This window comes from Balaenoptera acutorostrata, chromosome 3 (assembly GCF_949987535.1).
Source record: "Balaenoptera acutorostrata chromosome 3, mBalAcu1.1, whole genome shotgun sequence".
In the NCBI taxonomy this organism is placed as follows: Eukaryota; Metazoa; Chordata; class Mammalia; order Artiodactyla; family Balaenopteridae; genus Balaenoptera; species Balaenoptera acutorostrata.
The window spans coordinates 87,683,327-87,703,829 of record NC_080066.1 but is presented as its reverse complement, the minus strand read 5'-3'; the positions used below and the strand labels follow the sequence as shown (position 1 = coordinate 87,703,829).

The following is a 20,503-nucleotide window of genomic DNA, read 5'->3' as shown; positions in this document are numbered from 1 at the left end:
ATTGTCCCCCTGCCCCTCCCTGCCCCGCCCCCCCAGTATGTATGCCATTTGCTGGAACCAAACCAACTGGTCTTCAATGATCTTTGTGGCTTAAATTTCTAAAATAGACATGCAGTTATATTTTCTTATACTTTCTCATTCGAACAGTATTTGAAGCCTGTGGTTTCTTGAATCTAAAGCAATCTGAAAGTGTTTCTAATCTGGCTGTAAAAATCATAGAAATTGTTCTGGAAGCTGTGTTTTCCTGAGATTCTAATTGGAAAATTCTAGGCTTAGAGCAGAAGCTAGAAGTCTTTCCAGAAAAAGAGTACATTACTGACTGCATATATATATATGCTTTCAAAAGTGTTTTATATTACTCAATATATTTTTCTTTAAAATTTAGCCATTTCTTACAATTTACATTTTGTTCATTTAAGAGTTATTTTATAACTGGGCAAGCATCATCATTTTCCTTTATTATTTTACTTTGTTTCACATAATTGAAGTTTTTAACATTAATTTAATTAAAAATAAACACTATACATTTTCATATTTTAAAACAAATATAATGATCCAGCAGCCACTTATTAGAATATACGAAATGCCTGGAATTATGCTGGCCTGAAATTAGAGAGATAGATAATAACCTGTCCCTAAATTCAAGATTTTCTGAAATAATTTGATATCCATTTGTATATCAATATTTATCTTGAAATAAATAAAATTGAATTAAAATACAAGGCACAATTCCTTGCTTTTCCCTCTTTGCGATTTGTGGCATAGTTGGGTCTTACTGGATCTCTCCCTCCTCCCCCATCAACACCACCTTTGATCTGTGCCTTACCTTAGTAAGTGCTTTATGGTCAACTCAGTTCATTTAAAAGCAGGAAATTTTACTCAGGCTATACTTAGGTGCCTGGAAAGTTGGTTATAGGAATACACTTTTCAGTGATAAAAAGGATCAAAGGGAACATTCCTTATAATCTCCATCTCTTGTCTGCTCTAGCCTTTGTTTTGTAGATCATGCTTTATAAGGCTGACGCTGCTTTTGTTGTTTTGACCAACCCTTCCAGGTTATTCCCAATCAAGTGACCACAATCATCAAAGTGATCTTTGGGATTTTAGGGGTTTGGTCTTCATAACTTTTGTGTTGCCTCTCTGATGTGCAGTAGCTCAGGAGCCATATTTTTAATGTCTTACTGTTCTCCTAGGAAAAAAATGCCAATGTGAAAAGTTCACTAAACACTCTTAGCTCACCTATTTTTCTTTCTTAATTTATAGCTGATTGGCTTCCTAACTTCTGGCTCTCTCTCACAATTTCTGTGGCACATACCAAAGGGCATATTAAGCACCAGTGGGGCACACTGCAGTCAGGGTCTTTCTGCCTTTGTGAGTGTGTATAGATGGGCAGGCTGCTGACCAGCTGCTGGGGCAGCCCCCGATTTGTGATCGCAAGTACCACTTACTCAGGGGCAGAGGACTACTTATAATAGCACTTATTGTTCTCTATTGGGGAAATTTGAGCCCTGATGATTTCAGACCATGTGGTTGATACAATCCAGTTCATTTTCATTTGTAGCAGGCAGGGTGGTGACATAACAGCTCTGGGGACTTAAAAGTGAATGCATTTACCTAGAAAGACTTCTAGTGTCTGCCCTCTGGAAACTGGCAAGATAGTCAGGAAACTAGGCCTCCTGGCACAATTCCTATGGGTTTTGCAGCCAGTTAGAAACACTTTCAGTTTGCTTTAGGTTCAATTTTGAAACCACAGTTTTCAAAAACTGTACAAATCAGAAAGTGTAAGAAAATATGCCTAGAAGTTCATTGAAGACCATAAGAGACCTGGTTGACTTGAGTCCAGAAAAATGGCATAGTTTGGGTCTTCGAAAATCAAATACAAGGGCGTACTGTTCTTCTCTAAACCATGCCATGTTAGCTTTGATGCCCAGATTTTAGTGTCTTTCAGATATACTTCAGGGACACCTCCGTTTTTCTCAGCATTTTCCACAAGAAGAGATAGTTTGACATGGCTGCATGACAGTTTTTTGTTTTTTGTTAATTACCAAATTACAAACTAGCCCGTTGCCAGCCTAAGAACTCAGGATAATCCTAGAATCCCAGGGTCAGAGAAACTTTTCAGCCTGGACCATAGGAGTTTGGGCTCAGTTCAGCTACTGGGCCATAAGCTGAATGTTTGAAGGGCAGGAAGAGATGAGTAATCTATATTTGTTTGAAAGCATTTTTGTTTTCTTCCTTAAACATCTACTTTCATATGAAAAACCTATTTTAATGAATAAAACAGATGATGAAAAAAAGTCAATAGAGAAAATCATTGGGGGGAAAATGAATTACTGATGTGCAGTAATTCTGATGTCCCAGAGTAGGGGTAATATTCTACTGATATTTTCCAGGAAATAAAGTAACTCATTTAGATGGAAAAAAGGGACAAAACTGTGCTAAATTAATTATGGAGTTTTTAACCTGCTATGAATTTGGAGTAAATTTTATTAGGAAGAATTGGAAGTACATGTTAACTTTTTTTAAAAAAATTTTTAAATTTTTTTATACAACGGGTTCTTATTAGTTATCCATTTTGTACACATCAGTGTATACATGTCAATCCCAACCTCCCCATTCATCACACCACCCCCAGCCCCCACCACCACTTTCCCCCCTTGGTGTCCATACATTTGTTCTCTACATCTGTGTCTCAGTTTCTGCCCTGCAAACCAGTTCTCTGTACCATTTTTCTAGGTTCCACATATATGCATTAATATACGATATTTGTTTTTCTCTTTCTGACTTACTTCACTCTGTATGACAGTCTCTAGATCCATCCACGTCTCTACAAATGACCCAATTTTGTTCCTTTTCATGGCTGAGTAATATTCCATTGTATATATGTACCACATCTTCTTTATCCATTCATCTGTCGATGGGCATTTAGGTTGCTTCCATGACCTGGCTATTGTAAATAGTGCTGCAATGAACATTGGGGTGCATGTATCTTTTTGAATTATGGTTTTCCCTGGGTATATGCCCAGTAGTGGGATTGCTGGGCCATATGGTAATTCTATTTTTAGTTTTTTAAGGAAACTCCATACTGTTCTCCATAGTGGCTGTATCAATTTACATTCCCACCAACAGTGCAAGAGGGTTCCCTTTTCTCCACACCCTCTCCAGCATTTGTTGTTTGTACATTTTCTGATGATGCCCATTCTAACTGGTGTGAGGTGATACCTCATTGTAGTTTTGATTTGCATTTCTCTAATAATTAGTGATGTTGAGCAGCTTTTCATGTGCTTCTTGGCCATCTGTACGTCTTCTTTGGAGAAATGTCTATTTAGGTCTTTTGCCCATTTTTGGATTGGGTTGTTTGTTTTTTTGATATTGAGCTGCATGAGCTGTTTATATATCTTGGAGATTAACCCTTCTTCTGTTGATTCGTTTGCAAATATTTTCTTCCATTCTGAGGGTTGTCTTTTTGTCTTGTTTATGGTTTCCTTTGCTGTGCAAAAGCTTTTAAGTTTCATTAGGTCCCATTTGTTTATTTTTGTTTTTATTTCCATTACTCTAGGAGGTGGATCAAAAAAGATCTTGCTGTGATTTATGTCAAAGAGTGTTCTTCCTATGTTTTCCTCTAAGAGTTTTATAGTGTCCGGTCTTACATTTAGGTCTCAAATCCATTTTGTGTTTATTTTTGTGTATGCTGTTAGGGAGTGTTCTAATTTCATCCTTTTACATGTAGCTGTCCAGTGCTCCCAGCACCACTTATTGAAGAGACTGTCTTTTCTCTGTTGTATATCCTTGCCTCCTTTGTCATAGATTAGTTGACCATAGGTGCGTGGGTTTATCTCTGGGCTTTCTATCCTGTTCCATTGATCTATATTTCTGTTTTTGTGCCAGTACCATATTATCTTGATTACTGTAGCTTCATAGTATAGTCTGAAGACTGGGAGCCTGATTCCTTCAGCTCCGTTTTTTTCCCTCAAGACCACTTTGGCTATTCGGGGTCTTTTGTGTCTCCATACAAATTTTAAGATTTTTTGTTCTAGTTCTGTAAAAAATGCCATTGGTAATTTGATAGGGATTGCATTGAATCTGTAGATTGCTTTGGGTAGTATAGTCATTTTCACAATATTGATTCATCCAATCCAAGAACATTGTATACCTCTACATCTGTTTGTTTCATCTTTAATTTCTTTCATCAGTGTCTTATAGTTTTCTGCATACAGGCCTTTTGTCTCCCTAGGTAGGTTTATTCCTAGGTATTTTATTCTTTTTTGTTGCAATGGTAAGTGGTAGTGTTTCCTTTATTTCTCTTTCAGATTTTTCATCATTAGTCTATAGGAATGCAAGAGGTTTCATCATTAGTCTACAGGAATGCATTAATTTTGTATCCTGCAACTTTACCAAATTCATTGATTAGCTCTAATAGTTTTCTGGTGGCATCTTTAGGATTCTCTATGTATAGTATCATGTCATCTGCAAACAGTGACAGTTTTACTTCTTCTTTTCCAATTTGTATTGCTTTCATTTCTTTTTCTTCTCTGATTGCCGTGGCTAGGACTTCCAAAACTATGTTGAATAATAGTGGCGAGAGTGGACATCCTTGTCTTGTTCCTGATCTTAGAGGAAATGCTTTCAGTTTTTCACCATTGAGAATGATGCTTGCTGTGGGTTTGTCATATATGGCCTTTATTATGTTGAAGTAGGTTTCCTCTATGCCCACTTTCTGGAGAGTTTTTATCATAAATGGGTGTTGAATTGTGTCAAAAGTGTTTTCTGCATCTACTGAGATGACCATACCGTTTTTCTTCTTCAAATTGTTAATATAGTGTATCACATTGATTGATTTGAGTATATTGAAGAATCCTTGCATCCCTGGGATAAATTCCACTTGATCATGGTATATAATCCTTTTAATGTGCTGTTGGATTCTGTCTGATAGTATTTTGTTGAGGATTTTTGCATCTATATTCATCAGTGATATTGGTCTGTAATTTTATTTTTTTGTAGTATCTTTGTCTGGTTTTGGTATCAGGGTGATGGTGGCCTCATAGAATGAGTTTGGGAGTGTTCCTTCCTCTGCAATGTTTTGGAAGAGTTTGAGAAGGATGGGTGTTAGCTCTTCTCTAAATGTCTGATAGAATTCACCTGAGAAGCCCTCTGGTCCTGGACTTTTGTTTGTTGGAAGATTTTCAGTCACAGTTTCAATTTCATTACTTGTGATTTCTCTGTTCATATTTTCTATTTCTTCCTGGTTCAGTCTTGGAAGGTTATACCTTTCTAAGAATTTGTCCATTTCTTCCAGGTTGTCCATTTTATTGGCATAGAGTTGCTTGTAGTATAGTCTCTTAGGATGCTTTGTATTTCTGTGGTGTCTGTTGTAACTTCTCCTTTTTCATTTCTAATTTTATTGATTTGAGTCCTCTCCCTCTTTTTCTTGATGAGTCTAGCTAATGGCTTATCAATTTTGTTTATCTTCTCAAAGAACCAGCTTTTAGTTTTATTGATCTTTGCTATTGTTTTCTTTGTTTCTATTTCATTTATTTCTGCTCTGATCTTTATGATTTCTTCCCTTCTACTAACTTTGGGTTTTGTTTGTTCTTCTTTTTCTAGTTCTTTTAGGTGTAAGGTTAGACTGTTTATTTGAGATGTTTGTTGTTTCTTGAGGTAGCATTGTATAGCTATAAACTTCCCTCTTAGAACTGCTTTTGCTGCATCACATAGCTTTTGGATAGTCGTGTTTTCATTGTCATTTGTCTCTAGGTATTGTTTGATTTCCTCTTTGATTTCTTCAGTGATCTCTTGGTAATTTAGTAACGAATTGTTTAGCCTCTATGTGTTTCTGTTTTTTACATTTTTTTCCCCAGTAATTGATTTCTAATCTCATAGTGTTGTGGTCAGAAAAGATACTTTATATGATTTCAATTTTCTTAAATTTACTGAGGCTTGATTTGTGACCCAAGATGTGATCTATCCTGGAGAATGTTCCGTGCGCACTTGAGAAGAAAGTGTAATCTGCTGTTTTTGGATGGAATGTCCTATAAATATCAATTAAATCTATCTGGTCTATTGTGTCATCTAAAGCTTGTGTTTCCTTATTAATTTTCTGTTTGGATGATCTGTCCATTGGTGTAAGTGAGGTGTTAATATTCCCCACTATTATTGTGTTACTGTCGATTAGCTCTTTTATAGCTGTTAGCAGTTGCCTTATGTGTTGAGGTGCTCCTATGTTGGGTGCATATATATTTATAATTGTTGTATCTTCTTCTTGGATCCATCCCTTGATCATTATGTAGTGTCCTTCCTTGTCTCTTGTAACGTTCTTTTAAAGTCTATTTTATCTGATATGAGTATTGCTACTCCAGCTTTCTTTTGATTTCCATTTGCATGGAATATCTTTTTCCATCCCCTCACTTTCAGTGTGTATGTGTCCCTAGGTCTGAAGTGGGTCTCTTGTAGACAGCATATATATGGGTCTTGTTTTTGTATCCATTCAGCAAGCCTGTGTCTTTTGGTTGGAGCATTTAATCCTTTCACGTTTAAGGTAATTATTGATATGTATGTTCCTATGGCCATTTTCTGAATTGTTTTGGGTTTGTTTTTGTAGGTCCTTTTCTTCTCTTGTGTTTCCCACTTAGAGAAGTTCCTTTAGCATTTGTTGTAGAGCTGGCTTGGTGGTGCTGAACTCTCTTAGCTTTTGCTTGTCTGTAAAGCTTTTGATTTCTCCATCGAATCTGAATGAAATCCTTGCCTGGTGGAGTAATCTTGGTTGTAGGTTCTTCCCTTTCATCACTTTAATTATATCATGCCACTCCCTTCTGGCTTGTAGAGTTTCTGCTGAGAGATCAGCTGTTAACCTTATGGGAGTTCCCTTGTATGTTATTTGTCGTTTTTCCCTTGCTGCTTTCAGTAATTTTTCTTTGTCTTTAATTTTTGCCACTTTGATTACTATGTGTCTCGGCGTGTTTCTCCTTGGGTTTATTCTGTATGGGACTCTCTGCGCTTCCTGGACTTGGGTGGCTATTTCCTTTCCCATGTTAGGGAAGTTTTCGACTATAATCTCTTCACGTATTTTCTCTGGTCCTTTCTCTCTCTCTTCTCCTTCTGGGACCCCTATAGTGCGAATATTTTTGTGTTTAATGTTGTCCCAGAGGTCTCTTAGGCTGTCTTCATTTTTTTTCTCTCTTTTTCCTTTATTCTGTTCCACAGCAGTGAATTTCACCATTCTGTCTTCCAGGTCACTTATCCGTTCTTCTGCCTCCATTATTCTGCTATTGCTTCCTTCTAGTGTAGTTTTCATTTCAGTTATTGTATTGTTCACCTCTGTTTGTTTGTTCTTTAATTCTTCTAGGTCTTTGTTAAACATTTCTTGCATCTTCTAGATCTTTGCCTCCATTCTTTTTCCGAGGTCCTGGATCATCTTCACTATCATTATTCTGAATTCTTTTTCTGGAAGGTTGCCTATCTCCACTTCATTTAGTTGTTTTTCTGGGGTTTTATCTTGTACCTTCATCTGCTGCATAGCCCTCTGCCTTTTCATCTTGTCTTTCTGTGAATGTGGTTTTTGTTCCACAGGCTGCAGGATTGTAGTTCTTCTTGCTTCTGCTGTCTGCCCTCTGGTGGATGTGGCTATCTAAGAGGCTTGTGCAAGTTTCCTAATGGGAGGGACTGGTGGTGGGTAGAGCTGGCTGTTGCCCTGGGGAAGAGCTCAGTAAAACTTTAATCTGCTTGTCTGCTGATGGGTGGGGCTGGGTTCCCTCCCTGTTGGTTGTTTGGCCTGAGGCGACCCAACACTGGAGCCTACCCGGGCTGTTTGGTGGGGCTAATGGTGGACTCTGGGAGGGCTCTCACCAAGGAGTACTTCCCAGAACTTCTGCTGCCAGTGTCCTTGTCCTCACGGTGAGACACAGCCACTCTCCGCCTCTGCATGAGACCCTCCAACACTAGCAGGTACGTCTGATTCTGTCTCCTACGGGGTCGCTGCTCCTTCCCCTGGGTCCTGATGAGCACACTACTTTGTGTGTGCCCTCCAAGAATGTAGTCTCTGTTTCCCCCAGTCCTGTTGAAGTCCTACAATCAAATCCCACTAGCCTTCAAAGTCTGATTCTCTAGGAATTCCTCCCTCCGTTGCCAGACCCCCAGGTTGGGAAGCCTGACGTGGGGCTCAGAACCTTCACTCCAGTGGGTGGACTTCTGTGGTATAAGTGTTCTCCGGTTTGTGAGTCACCCACCCAGCAGTTATGGGATTTGATTTTAGTGTGATTGCGCCCCTCCTACCGTCTCATTGTGGCTTCTCCTTTGTCTTTGGATGTGGGTTATCTTTTTTGGTGAGTTCCAGTGTCTTCCTGTCGATACATTAACTTTTATTGTCAGGATAAATTGCATCTTTCAAAGATGAGTGATCGTTGTACTTTGTGTAGGGCCTTTCACTTTTGTACAAGGTTTGAAACTGTGCCTGGTTGATGGTGACTAAAATTACCCCTTGCTGTGTGGTGGCTTATATAGTAGTTTCCATCTCAATCACACGTTTTGTCTGATGATAAATTCCGAGTCCATTTGTCAGACCAGCCAGCTCCTGAAGGTGCAGGGAAAATGGGGATGGACCTGCAGAAGCCACTATCCTCTTTGTGGAAAGGTCTGCATAATTTCCCTTTAGAGATTGAACAGACGAACTAATTTAGAGTTTAGTAACATGTTCTTTGTTGATGATAAATTTATTCAGCACAAATCTAGGCTATCTGTTCTAGGGGATCGAATGCAGCTTAAATAGCCCCCAGAGGAAGCTCTCACTTGTATATATAAGAAGACTTACACTTTAAAGCTTGATTTGCCCTCATATGGAGCAACCTTCTGATTCATCATGTTGATCATGTCCATTGCTTGCTTTCTTTTTACTCCCTCTTCCTGATCACCTATAGGCTTGCTATACAACTGTTCAAGTGGTGGCTTTATGGAATCAATACTACAGTGGGGTGGGTTATTGCCAGCCCTTATGAAACAAACAGGAGTACTACTGACTTTTACTACTTAAGAGCCAAAACTGGGGGCTAGTTTTAGAGACAATTAAATTTCAAATCACCTTCAAACAATAGTATAAATAATTTCTTAATGTCCTAAAATGTTTGACAGTACTGAAAAAAACCCCAGAAAACACACTACATAATCTCTTCTTAGTTCTTGGAGATGCTGTCTGTTCTAAAGCACCAGGAAAATCACTCTCATTTTCATTTGCAGATTCTAATTTTTTTTTCTCATTGTTTTAGGAAATTTGGGGCTCAAGGATCACGACTTACTGGAGCAGGCTGGGGAGGCTGCACAGTATCGATAGTACCTGCTGACAAGCTGTCCAGCTTCCTAGCAAATGTGCACGAAGCTTATTACCAGAGGAGCAATCGAAGCTTAGTGCCTGAGAAGCAGAGTTTGTTTGCTACCAAACCTGGAGGTGGAGCTTTGGTTTTCCTTGAGGCCTAAACAATGTAAAAAATCTCCAAGAAACTATTTAGAGCATTTAGGAACTGGCAGGACTTCTATGCCACAGCAAATTAATCCTCTTTCTGTTTTGTATTATGATGAACAGTTGCTATTATCAAGATGTATTTCCAAAGAAATGGTTGAAAGCTCCCTATGCTTCATAATGATTATTTTTCCATCTTCTTAAAATATGTTTTCTACCAATAAGAGCCAAAATTATGCTTGGACAGATCTCTTAAGATAATTTACTGGATTTATTGATTTCAAGATTTTTAAAAACAAATGGTAAAAGACCATCAATACTGACCTCATGGATTGTACTTGAATTAAACATACATTCTTAAGTACAGTTTATTTCTGGTTTCTCTTGGCATTCTTCTTCCTCAAGGTTGAAGTCTTCTGTTGTTGATGATGATGATGATAGTGATGCCAGAAATTTTCTCTCAGTTCGGGCTTCAGAACGCTATTAAAATAATACGTTATTAAGGATTCACAGATTTTCCTGGATATTGTATACTTGAAAGTGAGATTCTCCCAGTTATCAAGATGAAGAGGATCACTTAAATTTTTTTTTTTTAAAGATGGATTTAGGAAGAAAATCCCAGGCTCATTTAATTTTTTTTTTAACCATGTGATATCATATAAACAGTCACTTTCAATTCTTTTGGCCCTGAGCTTTCTGTCATAATAGAGAAGCTTAGATAAAAGCCACTTCAAGTTTTTATCTCTATTCACATTGAGATAGATAGACAATTATCTGGATGTTAATTCAGATAATTCAATTTGTTCATGGAATTTACTTTCTTCCCACTCTATCCTACCTTTTCTCAAATGCCTCTCTAATCCAGGAGGCATGTTTACTATTCTAGGAAAACCCATCTGTGACTTGCATCTTCGTTGTGTGTCTAGCAAAGCTTGTTTGTATATGTGGACCAATGTAGGGCAGGTGTGAGGCATGAGGGTGAAAGTATGAAAAGGCTGAGCGTGGGTTCTGGGATTGGGTAGGGGTATTGGTGGGTGCCTGTATATGTTTATCAAAATGGACAGAAAGTTTGGCCACGTGGTGATGGTAAATGAGTGGCTCTCTCTCACGGATAGACTACAGGAAGGCTTTCCTGAATAATATGAAGATTTAGACCGAAAAGCATTTTTCTGACATAGATAATTGAGAGACCAGAAGTCATATGGCATGAATTATCCAGAAGTTCAGCACAATTTTCTATTATTCTATGATTGAGTTGCACATTAATGAGCAAAAAGACTGGACATCATCATCTTGAATCTCAGTTTCAGAGAAGCTGAGGCAAAGCTGGTTGTTACATTTCTTGAAGGACAGCAGTCATATGAAGTACTAGGAAATCCATTATTCTATTCTAAAATAAAGTTCTGGTGCATTTTCATTCTTAGCAGAAAGGTAAGTACTTGAGAAGGCCTAAGTCAAATTTGTTAATTTTGAATTTTAAAAACTGATTTAAAATGATAACCCTTTGTTTTTTAAAACCTTTCCATTTTCCACAGAAGATCTGTGGTTGATTGATATATAATTCTTTGAAGATGCCTGGATTACTGTAAAAAAAAAAAAAAAAAGCCACTTGCCTTTAAATTTTTCACCGTGAGATACCTTCTTTACAAAATAGGTAAGTAAAAATTTCTAGTGTACACTCTGCTTTGGAGGACATAGTCGTTCTAAGCCAGAATCTACTCCCATATTTGTCTTGATGTCTGGCTTGAAGAAAACTATTTTCCAATGAAACCATCACCAGGTGTTATTCTAGAAATTATGAGAGATATCGAACTTGCCTGGAAAGGATGGGGCTAGGGCCACTGGAAAAAAGCTTCATGTAGAAGATGCAATTTGAGCAGGGCCTTAAAGGATGAATAGAATTTGAAAGCTGGGGAGTAGGCATGGCAGATAAGCAAAGTATATGATTATGGGTAAACATGGTATGTTGGGAAGACTCAGTGGGAGTGAAGGGTTTGCCTTGGGATATAGTGGAGAATAAGACTGGCTATACTGGCTGGAGCCAGCTTTTGAAGAGCTCCAAGTCCAGCATTTAGACCAGGGGTTGCAAACCAGCAGCCCATAGGCCTCGTCTGGTCTGCAGATTTATTTAGTTTGGCCTCTAGGGGTATTTAAAAACTTGAGTCCTAAACAGGAATTTTACAGAAGAATTTGGATTACAAATGGTGGAAGATCTGATAACACTTTGGCCTCTATTCCTGCAGAGCCACAATGAACTAGAGGTGAGGAAGTAGTTGCCTTGTTTCGCTGAGGCACAGACTCTCCAGTGTGCTACGGTGTCCATAGCTCCTGTAGTTTCTCTAAGACTCAGGCCATTTACTATTTACCAGCTGAGGTCACTTGCCCTTTACCAGTACACTTGCACAGTTTTCTTATACTAAATAAATATTTCTCTGTACCCATGTCTCTAGCAGTAGCAGTTAAGAGAGACCATGAAAAAAAGGGAGAAATAATTTTTTTTGTGGAATAAAGAATAGTACTATTTATTTAATATTAAACACCCAATATTTGTTTAATATTAAACACCCAACAATATTACCCCTTTCCATTACCTTTCTGGCTCATAGGAATTTGGTTAGATTATTAGACCCCTGTTTTTGCCATTACATCAGTAGCCAATGAGGATTGCTCTAGATTTTTTCCTGGAAGCCTGACATGCTGAAAATGAAAAGCTCTCTCTTATTCCTGACCTCAGATTGTCTAACCTTCAGATTTATTGTACACTATTTTCTACATGTCCTTTCTTGTTGGAAGGGAGGAAGGACCTTTAGATTTAATAGGACTGCCTGTAAGTTAAGGTGGAGCAGAAGGGAAGGGGACAAAGAAAACTGGAAAGATGGGGCCATGTCCTTCCTTTTCTTTCTTTCTTACACTTGAGTACTGTTTAGAACCTTATCATTTCTTACGTTTCTGTTAATTGAGGGCAAGAATCATTCATCTAACACAGTAGTTGGAATCCAATATATTTCTGTTGAATTATTAACGGGAAATAAAATATGACTTCAAATACCAATAATTTTCTATTAGTTTGAAATTCTGCATTTGGAGGTTTTCAGTTGCATAAAATGCTTCTGGTCAGAAGCAAGGGATGGGGATGAGTGAGCATGAGGTTGTCACTAATACATGAGAGAGAGATTACCCTAAATGTGCATGTGGATGATTAAATCACAAGAATGTATTCCATCCTGCCACTGTAACTTGGATGTGAAACCATACATTGCTTATTAAGTATTTTCCAGTCTATATAAGAGAAGCTAGAGAGAGAATTCTCAATTATTTTCAGAAAAAACTTACCAGTTTTTGTAGGAAATTCTCAAAATCATTCTTAACTTCGTAAGGTTTCTTGGTAGCCTTTGCTTGGAGCCTAATCATGAAAGAAAGAAAATTGGTAACCAAACTAATTGTTTTCATACTGACACCAACTAAGAGCCACGATTTACGAAGAGTTTAATATGCTGGGCATTTGCCACCACTTTACATATATTAATTCAGTTACTCTGACAGCAATCTTAGGAAGTAGGTACTACTATTATCCTATGTTATAGATGAGGAAAGAGGCTCAGATAGGTTAACTAACCTGTCCACAGTCATACAGCTAGCAAGTAATAGAGGATTTGAACCCAAGCAGTGTGACTTGCGCCCTCTATTCTAACCACTGTGTGACACTGCATCCCAGCAGTGAAGCATCCTCTTCAGTGAGGTGGTTCACACAGTAAGTATCCCCTCAACTAATTCCACTCACTGGGCTCCAGTGCAGATTTTAAGATGAGTCACTGGGGAGGGAAGAGTAAAAGGGACTGGCCCGGGAAGGATCTGGGGGAGAGAGAGAAAGAGAGATGGAAAAGGATAAAGGGTGAGGGGGGCGCTTACTAGACTGTAAGCTCATCAAGGGTGGGGATCCAGGAATCTATCATGATTTCTGTCACCATGTACTCATTCAAGAAATATTTTTAAGGAGTTGAATAGTTAAATTGAGGAGGCAGCAGGAAACTTTCCAGAGATCTGCGGATAAAGACAGAAGCAGAGGTAGGCCAGGCAAGGAACAATAGGAACTTGGGACAAGGGAGAGACAGCAAGAGAAACACAGATGAGAGAAAGAAAAATGAAAAATGGTATAAGGCTATTGATTTCACTGGCGATTTTCAAGTGAAACATTTGAAATTATTCTGTGAAATCTGTAGGAAGTGAAATTTTCTAAAAATTCCAAATACACTTTGCTGAAACATGAACTTTGGATTAGCTAAACCCCTATAAGGCCTGCTCTAGATTTCTCTAGCATATAGCCTAGGGGGTCCCCTGAGGGCACCCAGTAGGGCTACCTCTGAGGGGCCTCTTGTGTTAGTATTCTCTGACTAACAAATACTCCCTTACTCTTTCTCTACTTTATCTCTGCCAATTTTATCTCCTTAACCTAGGTTTTCTCCTCACTTCTTACTACTCTCTTGGACTATTCTTCCCTGCTTTTCTAAAATCTGGCTCTGAGTCTCTTTCTCATAGTCCTATTTAAATATCCCTGGTGCCCTTCTTTCAGTAACACACTCTTAGAATCTTCTTGACTTTAAGTCATCCTGAGACTGGTTCATCTCACTTTGTGAAAATCAATCCATCTTCCAACCCACTTTTTTTTAATAGTAATTGTATTTTTTTATTGTATCATATTTTTAAACATCTTTATTGGAGTATAATTGCTTTAAATGGTGTGTTAGTTTCTGCTTTATAACAAAGTGAATCAGCTATACATATACATATATCCCCATATCTCCTCCCTCTTGCGTCTCCCTCCTACCCTCCCCATCTCACCCCTCTAGGTGGACACAAAGCACCGAGCTGATCTCCCTGTGCTACGGGGCTGCCTCCCACTAGCTATCTATTTTACATTTTCCAACTCACTTTAATTTACAGTTCCCCTCTTCTTTTTTTTTAATAACAGCTTTGTGATATGTTACATAACCTAAAATCCACCCTTTCGAAGTATAAAATTCAGTAGGTTTTAGTATATTCACAAAGTTTTGCAAGCGTCACCACTACCCAATCTCCCATCTTTCTATCTTTCCTTTCCATGACTATCTTTTTTTGAAGATTACATATAGAAACTTGGACACTGTGCCTATAAATTTAACAGGCACGTGGGAGTTATATACCCAAATGAGTATTTTCCCCTTCACTTTCTCCAGCTATGTGCCATCGCATAAAACATATTTGAGTGCTTCTTGTGAGTTCCTCTGAAAACCAGTCTGCATCCTTTTGCATATCTTGAGTGGTGAGAAATCCTGTCCTCTATAGATTTGATTTTTGGGAACTAGTAAAAGTCATCTGGACTCAGATCTTATGTGTTGTGAAGGGGAAAGCTGGGTGATAAAATTTTTAGTGAAAAATGAAGTAAGATTTTAAAGTAATGAGTTGAATTTTCTCATGTGACTGGGAGACTAGCTTTATAAGTTCCAAAATAGCAATTAGAAGTATGGCAGCATGACTGGCACAAAATTGTGGTTTCCCACAGGGGTTTATTTGAAGGGCTGTACTCATCTGACATTTATTCTTGCCTATGTGGATGTACTGGAAGAAGTGGGTTAGTCCCAACACTTTATAGTTTTCTTTTTTACACTGTCATAAAATAAACAAATACGCCCAACTTTCCTTGTTTCAGTGGGGTACAATGTTTGTATGTATAGGGGAAGCAGCAGGGGCAGAAAGGGACAAAGAACTAGCCTGAGACCAGCTAAATAGGTTGTTTTTCTAGTTTACATCTTCCCATGGTTATAAGTCTATATTTAAAAGGCCCTCAGCTTAAGTCCTATATCTGGTAGAGTAAAAGGAGATGATGATAATGTTTAGCAATTAATTAAATTAGAGTGATTATGTGGATAACAAAGTTAGTGTTACTCTAGATGAACTACGGAGTAGAAAACTTCTGCAGATATTCCAGTTAATGAATTTTTACATATTAAACCCATTGTGGTTTATGTAACACATTTGTTCAATTAAAATGTTTTTAAGCACTATGATTTGAATAAGAAACAAACCTATGAAGCTCCTTGTCAACTCTTTCCTGTCGCTGTCTTAGGAGTTTTATTTCTTCACTAATTATGTGCTTTTCTCTATAAAGTCAAAGTTTGGAGTTAAATTTTAAAATGAAGCAGGCAATTCTCATTGAGAAAGAATAAATCAACAATTCGCTGCCTTCCACATATCAGTAAAGGTCCATTACAAAACAGTTCTTCAGCATCCCCTCCCAATGCACCACTTGGTATGAGGAATCCCCCAGCACATTGCCCCTTATAAACATGTGCCAAAGGCATCACCCATGTCAGCTGAGTACAGCCTGGACTCCACCTTGCTGTTCCCACATGGGCCCTCTTACAAGGTGCCCATCCCTGTTCTTCCCACTGAAAATAGGAAATCTAAGGGCTCTGTGTGTGTGTCTGTGTGCGTGCATGCGCATGTGTGTATGTCAGTGGGAGGGGAATGGGGCCCTGGGGAAAGTAGAGGCTCAGACTTCTGTCCTGCCTGCTGGATAGGACAAGGCTGGCTGCTCTTCTGTTTACCTCTCTTTGATTTGTTTCCGGAACAGCATCAGGTACCCAAAGGGTAGGATGCCCATCCTTTCTCCCCTTTAAGGCAATAAGACAGCTAGGCAGTGACCTTGATATCATAGACAGAAGAACTGGACCCTGCCAATTTGTCCTCATAAAAATCGATGGGCATCCTCATTAAGCCATTTCTCGCTTCCTGGCACATACGAATACCATAACTGGCCAAGAGTAATCATTTTAGTTAAGCACAAAAAACTTAAAATGTTTCCCCAAGAAAACGTTTCCGAAAAGACCTCCTTGTCTTGCTTTCCTCCATATCACCCCTGCTGCCACCCCAGCTACAAGGAACTCCTCCTATTACAGACAACCTTTCTGTTCTTCTTCCAGGGCTTATCTTTGTAAATGAACAATACTCCAATCTCTCTTCCTGGGAACTCTCTCCTGGTCTCTCCACGTTGGGGTGCATCCTCCCACCCAGACCACAGGAAAGCTTCCTTCCTTTTTTCAATCCCTGACATGTGCCATGTCTCCATGGTTACAACATACATCCTTGACACTTACCTGAAAAGAATCTCCGAGTCTGTAAGATGCTCAGAGGCGACTCTCCTCGTCAGTAAAATAAGAAGCTTAGTTGTAGATAATTTCTATGATTGCTTACAGCTCTAAAGGATTCTATGATTTTATATTAATAGTATGGAGTCAACTTACATTCTAAAATCCTTTTGGTTTTTTGCAAATTGTCTTTTTGCCTCCTTTAGAATATCACAGTAAGTTGGAGCAGGTGGTGTGATAGGCTTATGGTTAAGGAAAGATTTTCAACTAGGAAAACTTGGGAGAGGTTAACAGTATCCTTCACAGGGGGACTCAGGGAGCCATCTTGCCTGGGCTTCCCAGTCATGAAGGGTCTCAAGTATAAACACGAATATTATGTCTGGCGTTGCACTGAAAGGACCAAAAGGAGACAATACCCATCAGACTACTTTAAACTTATATCCCATTATCTGGACCACACCATCCATAGCGCACAAGGATTTAGTAGTTTCATAAATCCCATAATTACTATTTTTATGTTTTTTTGGTGTGCTTTACAGGCGGTGATTTGTTAAATGTAAATATTAAAAATGTACATTTTGTAACTCTGTTTAGACATTTCTTCATTTCTACATAAACTGAGAACTTCAAAGTCTCTTGACTTCTGAGGGGCTCTGGAGGTGACTGGCAGCATATGTTGGCTGCCTCAGTAAGCCCAACCTCTGCTAAGTGCATGGGGAAAGGATGATAAGCAGAAGATATAAATGTTCTGCTAATGTGGCTGCGGCTCTTCTACTGTCTGTTTCTGGTACAGCCTGTGGCTGTGTCCGTAATGCTGGTCTTAACCCATGTCTGTGTCTGGAAAGCAGACGCTTCCCTCTGAAGTGGCAATTGGTAAATGACTCAAGGAGGCAGCCCTCATCTTGTGTTAAGACCTTAGCCTCATTGGTAAACTAGGAGCTCTTAAACCTCTGCAGTCACCAAGATGCAGGGAATGAGTCTGTCCTCCCATGGTCCCACTCTCCAACCTGAACCACACTTCAGTATTACCTCCATCTTTCTCTGAATGCAATTTGCTCATTTAAAACACATTTATGCTCCCTTCAAGGATGTCCTTGATGCTCATTTTAATCTTAAGCATCTGGTATAAGAATGTTAGGAAAAGCTCAGTGGATCTGGTCCCTGGGACAAGACCACATAGGCACTTAACCTTATGACCTTAATTTCCTGAGTATTGTATCTCAGTTGAGATAACCAGAAGGAAAAACATGAATGGCTCTACAACAAAGATTCTCACAATAAACTTGAATAAAATTTATGTCTTTCTTATGACACTCTAAACTACTCAGAAAGTATCTTCAATCACTTATAATTTGAATATTAAGGTCTTAGAATCAAGGAAAAGAACATTTGTTTTCTGTGTACTCCAGATGACTTTCTCAGCAATGCCAGGGTGATAAATTCTCTCTGCCAGCCATAGAACCTGTTTAAGAAGGTTCCTTAACAGCATCACTAAGTTGCTGGGAAGCAGTGTTGCTAGCAGACCATACTCCATCCTACCAAGCACAGAGTTTGCGAGGGTCTGGATGATTATGTTATCCTGAATAGGATAGGAATTCTCTGAAATAGATTTTACAGAGAAGTCCGCTGCTCTTTATGATGCATTCCAAGTTTACTTTAACCCCTTCATCACAGCTAGGTTTTAGAGTATGGTTTTCCTTAAAGAAAGAGATACGCCTGGAGGGGGATCAAGATGGTGGAGGGGAGAATGTGGAGCTCACCTTCCCCCACAAACACATCAAAAATACATCTACATGTGGAACATTTCTCACAGAAAACCAGCTGGAGACTGGCAGAAGATCTCCTATATAACCAAAGCTGCAAGAAAGATCTCCACATAACTGAGTAGGATGGAAAAAAAGGAATCAGGACAGGACTGGTGTCCCTGGGAGGGATCTATAAAGGAGAAAAGGCCTACGTGGGCAGACCCTGGGGAGCCCCCTTGCCTGCTGGGAAATCTGCTGGGACAGATAGAGGGGCTGGAGAAGCCCAGACTCTACTTGTGAGGAGTGCATGTGTGCTGGCTTGCTGACAATCAGGACAGAGAGAGACTGGCAGCTGGCTTGCCACACTTCCCAATATCAGGTGTGCACTGGGCGGGGCTACAAATACGTGCAATGGCTAAGCACTGAATCTCTGGCAGACAGACCCTGGGAGAGGACTTGATCTTGCTTAGTGGAGATAGCTCGGAGGGCCTGGGGTATAGTCCGGGCCAGACTGCAGAGCTCTTTGTCACTGCTTGCATGGCAGGGGCGGGTCCAGCTGTGGTGGATTTTGTCGGCGCCTGCAAAGGGTGATGCTACAGAGATGCTCAGGGGGTGCTGAGTCTCAGATGGAGAGCCCCTGGGTAGGAGTATGCAGTGGTTGGTTTCCCAAAGGGAGTTCACTGGCTCTGCCCACCCCACACCGCAACTTGGAGCAGCATCTGGCACGGACAGGTCCTGGGAGAGGTCTGGCACAGAGGCAGCCTAGGTCTCAGGCAGCAGCACAACCACCTTGATTCCTGCAGCCACAAAGGCCCAGCCCCCAGCACCAGCCCATTCCACACCACAGCCTAGCACTAGGTCTGGGATGAACACAACAGGAAAAGAGATGTGGCATTTGGCTGCTTCTAGACAGAACCGCCCATGTCTGCATGGGTAATGCATAGATTCACTGTGATGACACGGGCCTCACTTGCTTCAGCAGTCACCTCCTTTGGAGCAGGTCATGCACTCAAGTTCAAAGGAGCCTGAGTGAACCTGACCCTCAGGGCTTTTACTCTGACAACTGGGGAGCAGACACCACTGCTGACAGGGCTGTAACAGCCACAGAGCAAGGAGGAGGCCCCACCCAACATCCAGCGTAGGCTCTGAACACCACACCAGTTACTCCCCTATCAAGGGGATAACAACCAGCACACTCTGAGGAAAGATGTGGCTGGTACCCATACTGAAACCAGCCCTCGCACCAGAATATTGGATTCACTGTCTACACAGGGATGCTTCCAAATAAAAATACCCCTTCAAGACCACAGTAGATAACTGTTTCTCCTAAATTCATAGAGACAGAGAAAGTTAAGTAAAATGAAAAAGCAGAGAAACTACTCCAAATTAAAATAAAAGAAATCCCCTGAAAGAACAAATAATGAAACAGACCTCACCAGTCTACTATACCCTGAGTTCAAAAAAGGAGGTAATAAAAATGCTAAAGGAATTAAAAGATTGATAGAAATGCAGATCACTGTAGTAAGGAACTAGAAAATATCAAATCAAAATTAGACAACTCAGTTAATGAGATAAATACCAATCTAGAAGCAATGAATAGCAGACTAAATAACACAGAAGAATGAATATGTGATCTGGAGGACATATTAATGGAAATCACCCAATCAGAAGAGCAGACAGAAAGACAAATGAAAAAAATGAAAGCAGCATACAAAATCTATAGGATAATATAAAGCATGCCAAACTATGCATAAGCTGGGTTCCAGAAGGAAAAGAGAGAGAAAAGGAGATTGAAAGTGTATTTGGAGAAATTATTGCTGAAAACTTCCCAAACCTAAAGAAGGAAACAGATATCCAAGTACAAGAAGCACAGAGGATCCCAAACAAGATGAACCCAAACAGATGCACACCAACACGTATCATAATTAAAATGGCAAAAGTTAAAGATAAAGAGAGGATTCTAAAAGCAAGAGAAAACAAAGAGTCAGTTACATGAGAACCCCCATAAGGCTATCAGCTGATTTCTCTGCAGAAACTTTGCAGGCCAGAAGGGAGTGGTATGATATATTCAAAGTCCTGAAAGGGAAAACCTGAAACCTAGAATACTCTACCCAGCAAGATTATCATTTAGAATAGAAGGACAGATAAAGAATTTCTCAGACAAGCAAAACCCAAAAGAATTCAGCAAT

General features: G+C 39.5%; 2 protein-coding genes across 10 annotated transcripts in view; one reads left to right on the top strand and one right to left on the bottom strand.

Annotated features, from left to right (window-relative positions):
- GALK2 (galactokinase 2) overlaps positions 1-9,816 on the top strand; it is a 137,398-nt gene extending 127,582 nt beyond the window's left edge. For all 7 annotated transcript variants that reach the window (XM_007170426.2, XM_057543903.1, XM_057543902.1 and 4 more), the window contains one exon: positions 9,255-9,816. In XM_007170426.2, coding sequence (XP_007170488.1) covers positions 9,255-9,462 — 208 coding nt within the window. In that variant the 3' untranslated portion in view covers positions 9,463-9,816. The remainder of the gene's footprint in view (positions 1-9,254) is intronic.
- Positions 1-20,503, bottom strand: part of FAM227B (family with sequence similarity 227 member B) — a 280,693-nt gene that overhangs the window by 154 nt on the left and 260,036 nt on the right. Inside the window, exons 13-15 of one of the 3 annotated variants that reach the window (XM_007170433.3) lie at positions 16,726-16,801; positions 12,779-12,848; positions 9,698-9,925 (exon numbers count right to left, since the gene is read on the bottom strand). In XM_007170433.3, the coding sequence (XP_007170495.2) occupies positions 9,803-9,925; positions 12,779-12,848; positions 16,726-16,801 (269 nt within the window). In that variant the 3' untranslated portion in view covers positions 9,698-9,802. Of the gene's footprint in view, positions 1-9,697; positions 9,926-12,778; positions 12,849-16,725; positions 16,802-20,503 lie in introns of those variants that run through there. The other 2 variants (XR_009007680.1, XM_028163551.2) reach the window with 2 other exon arrangements.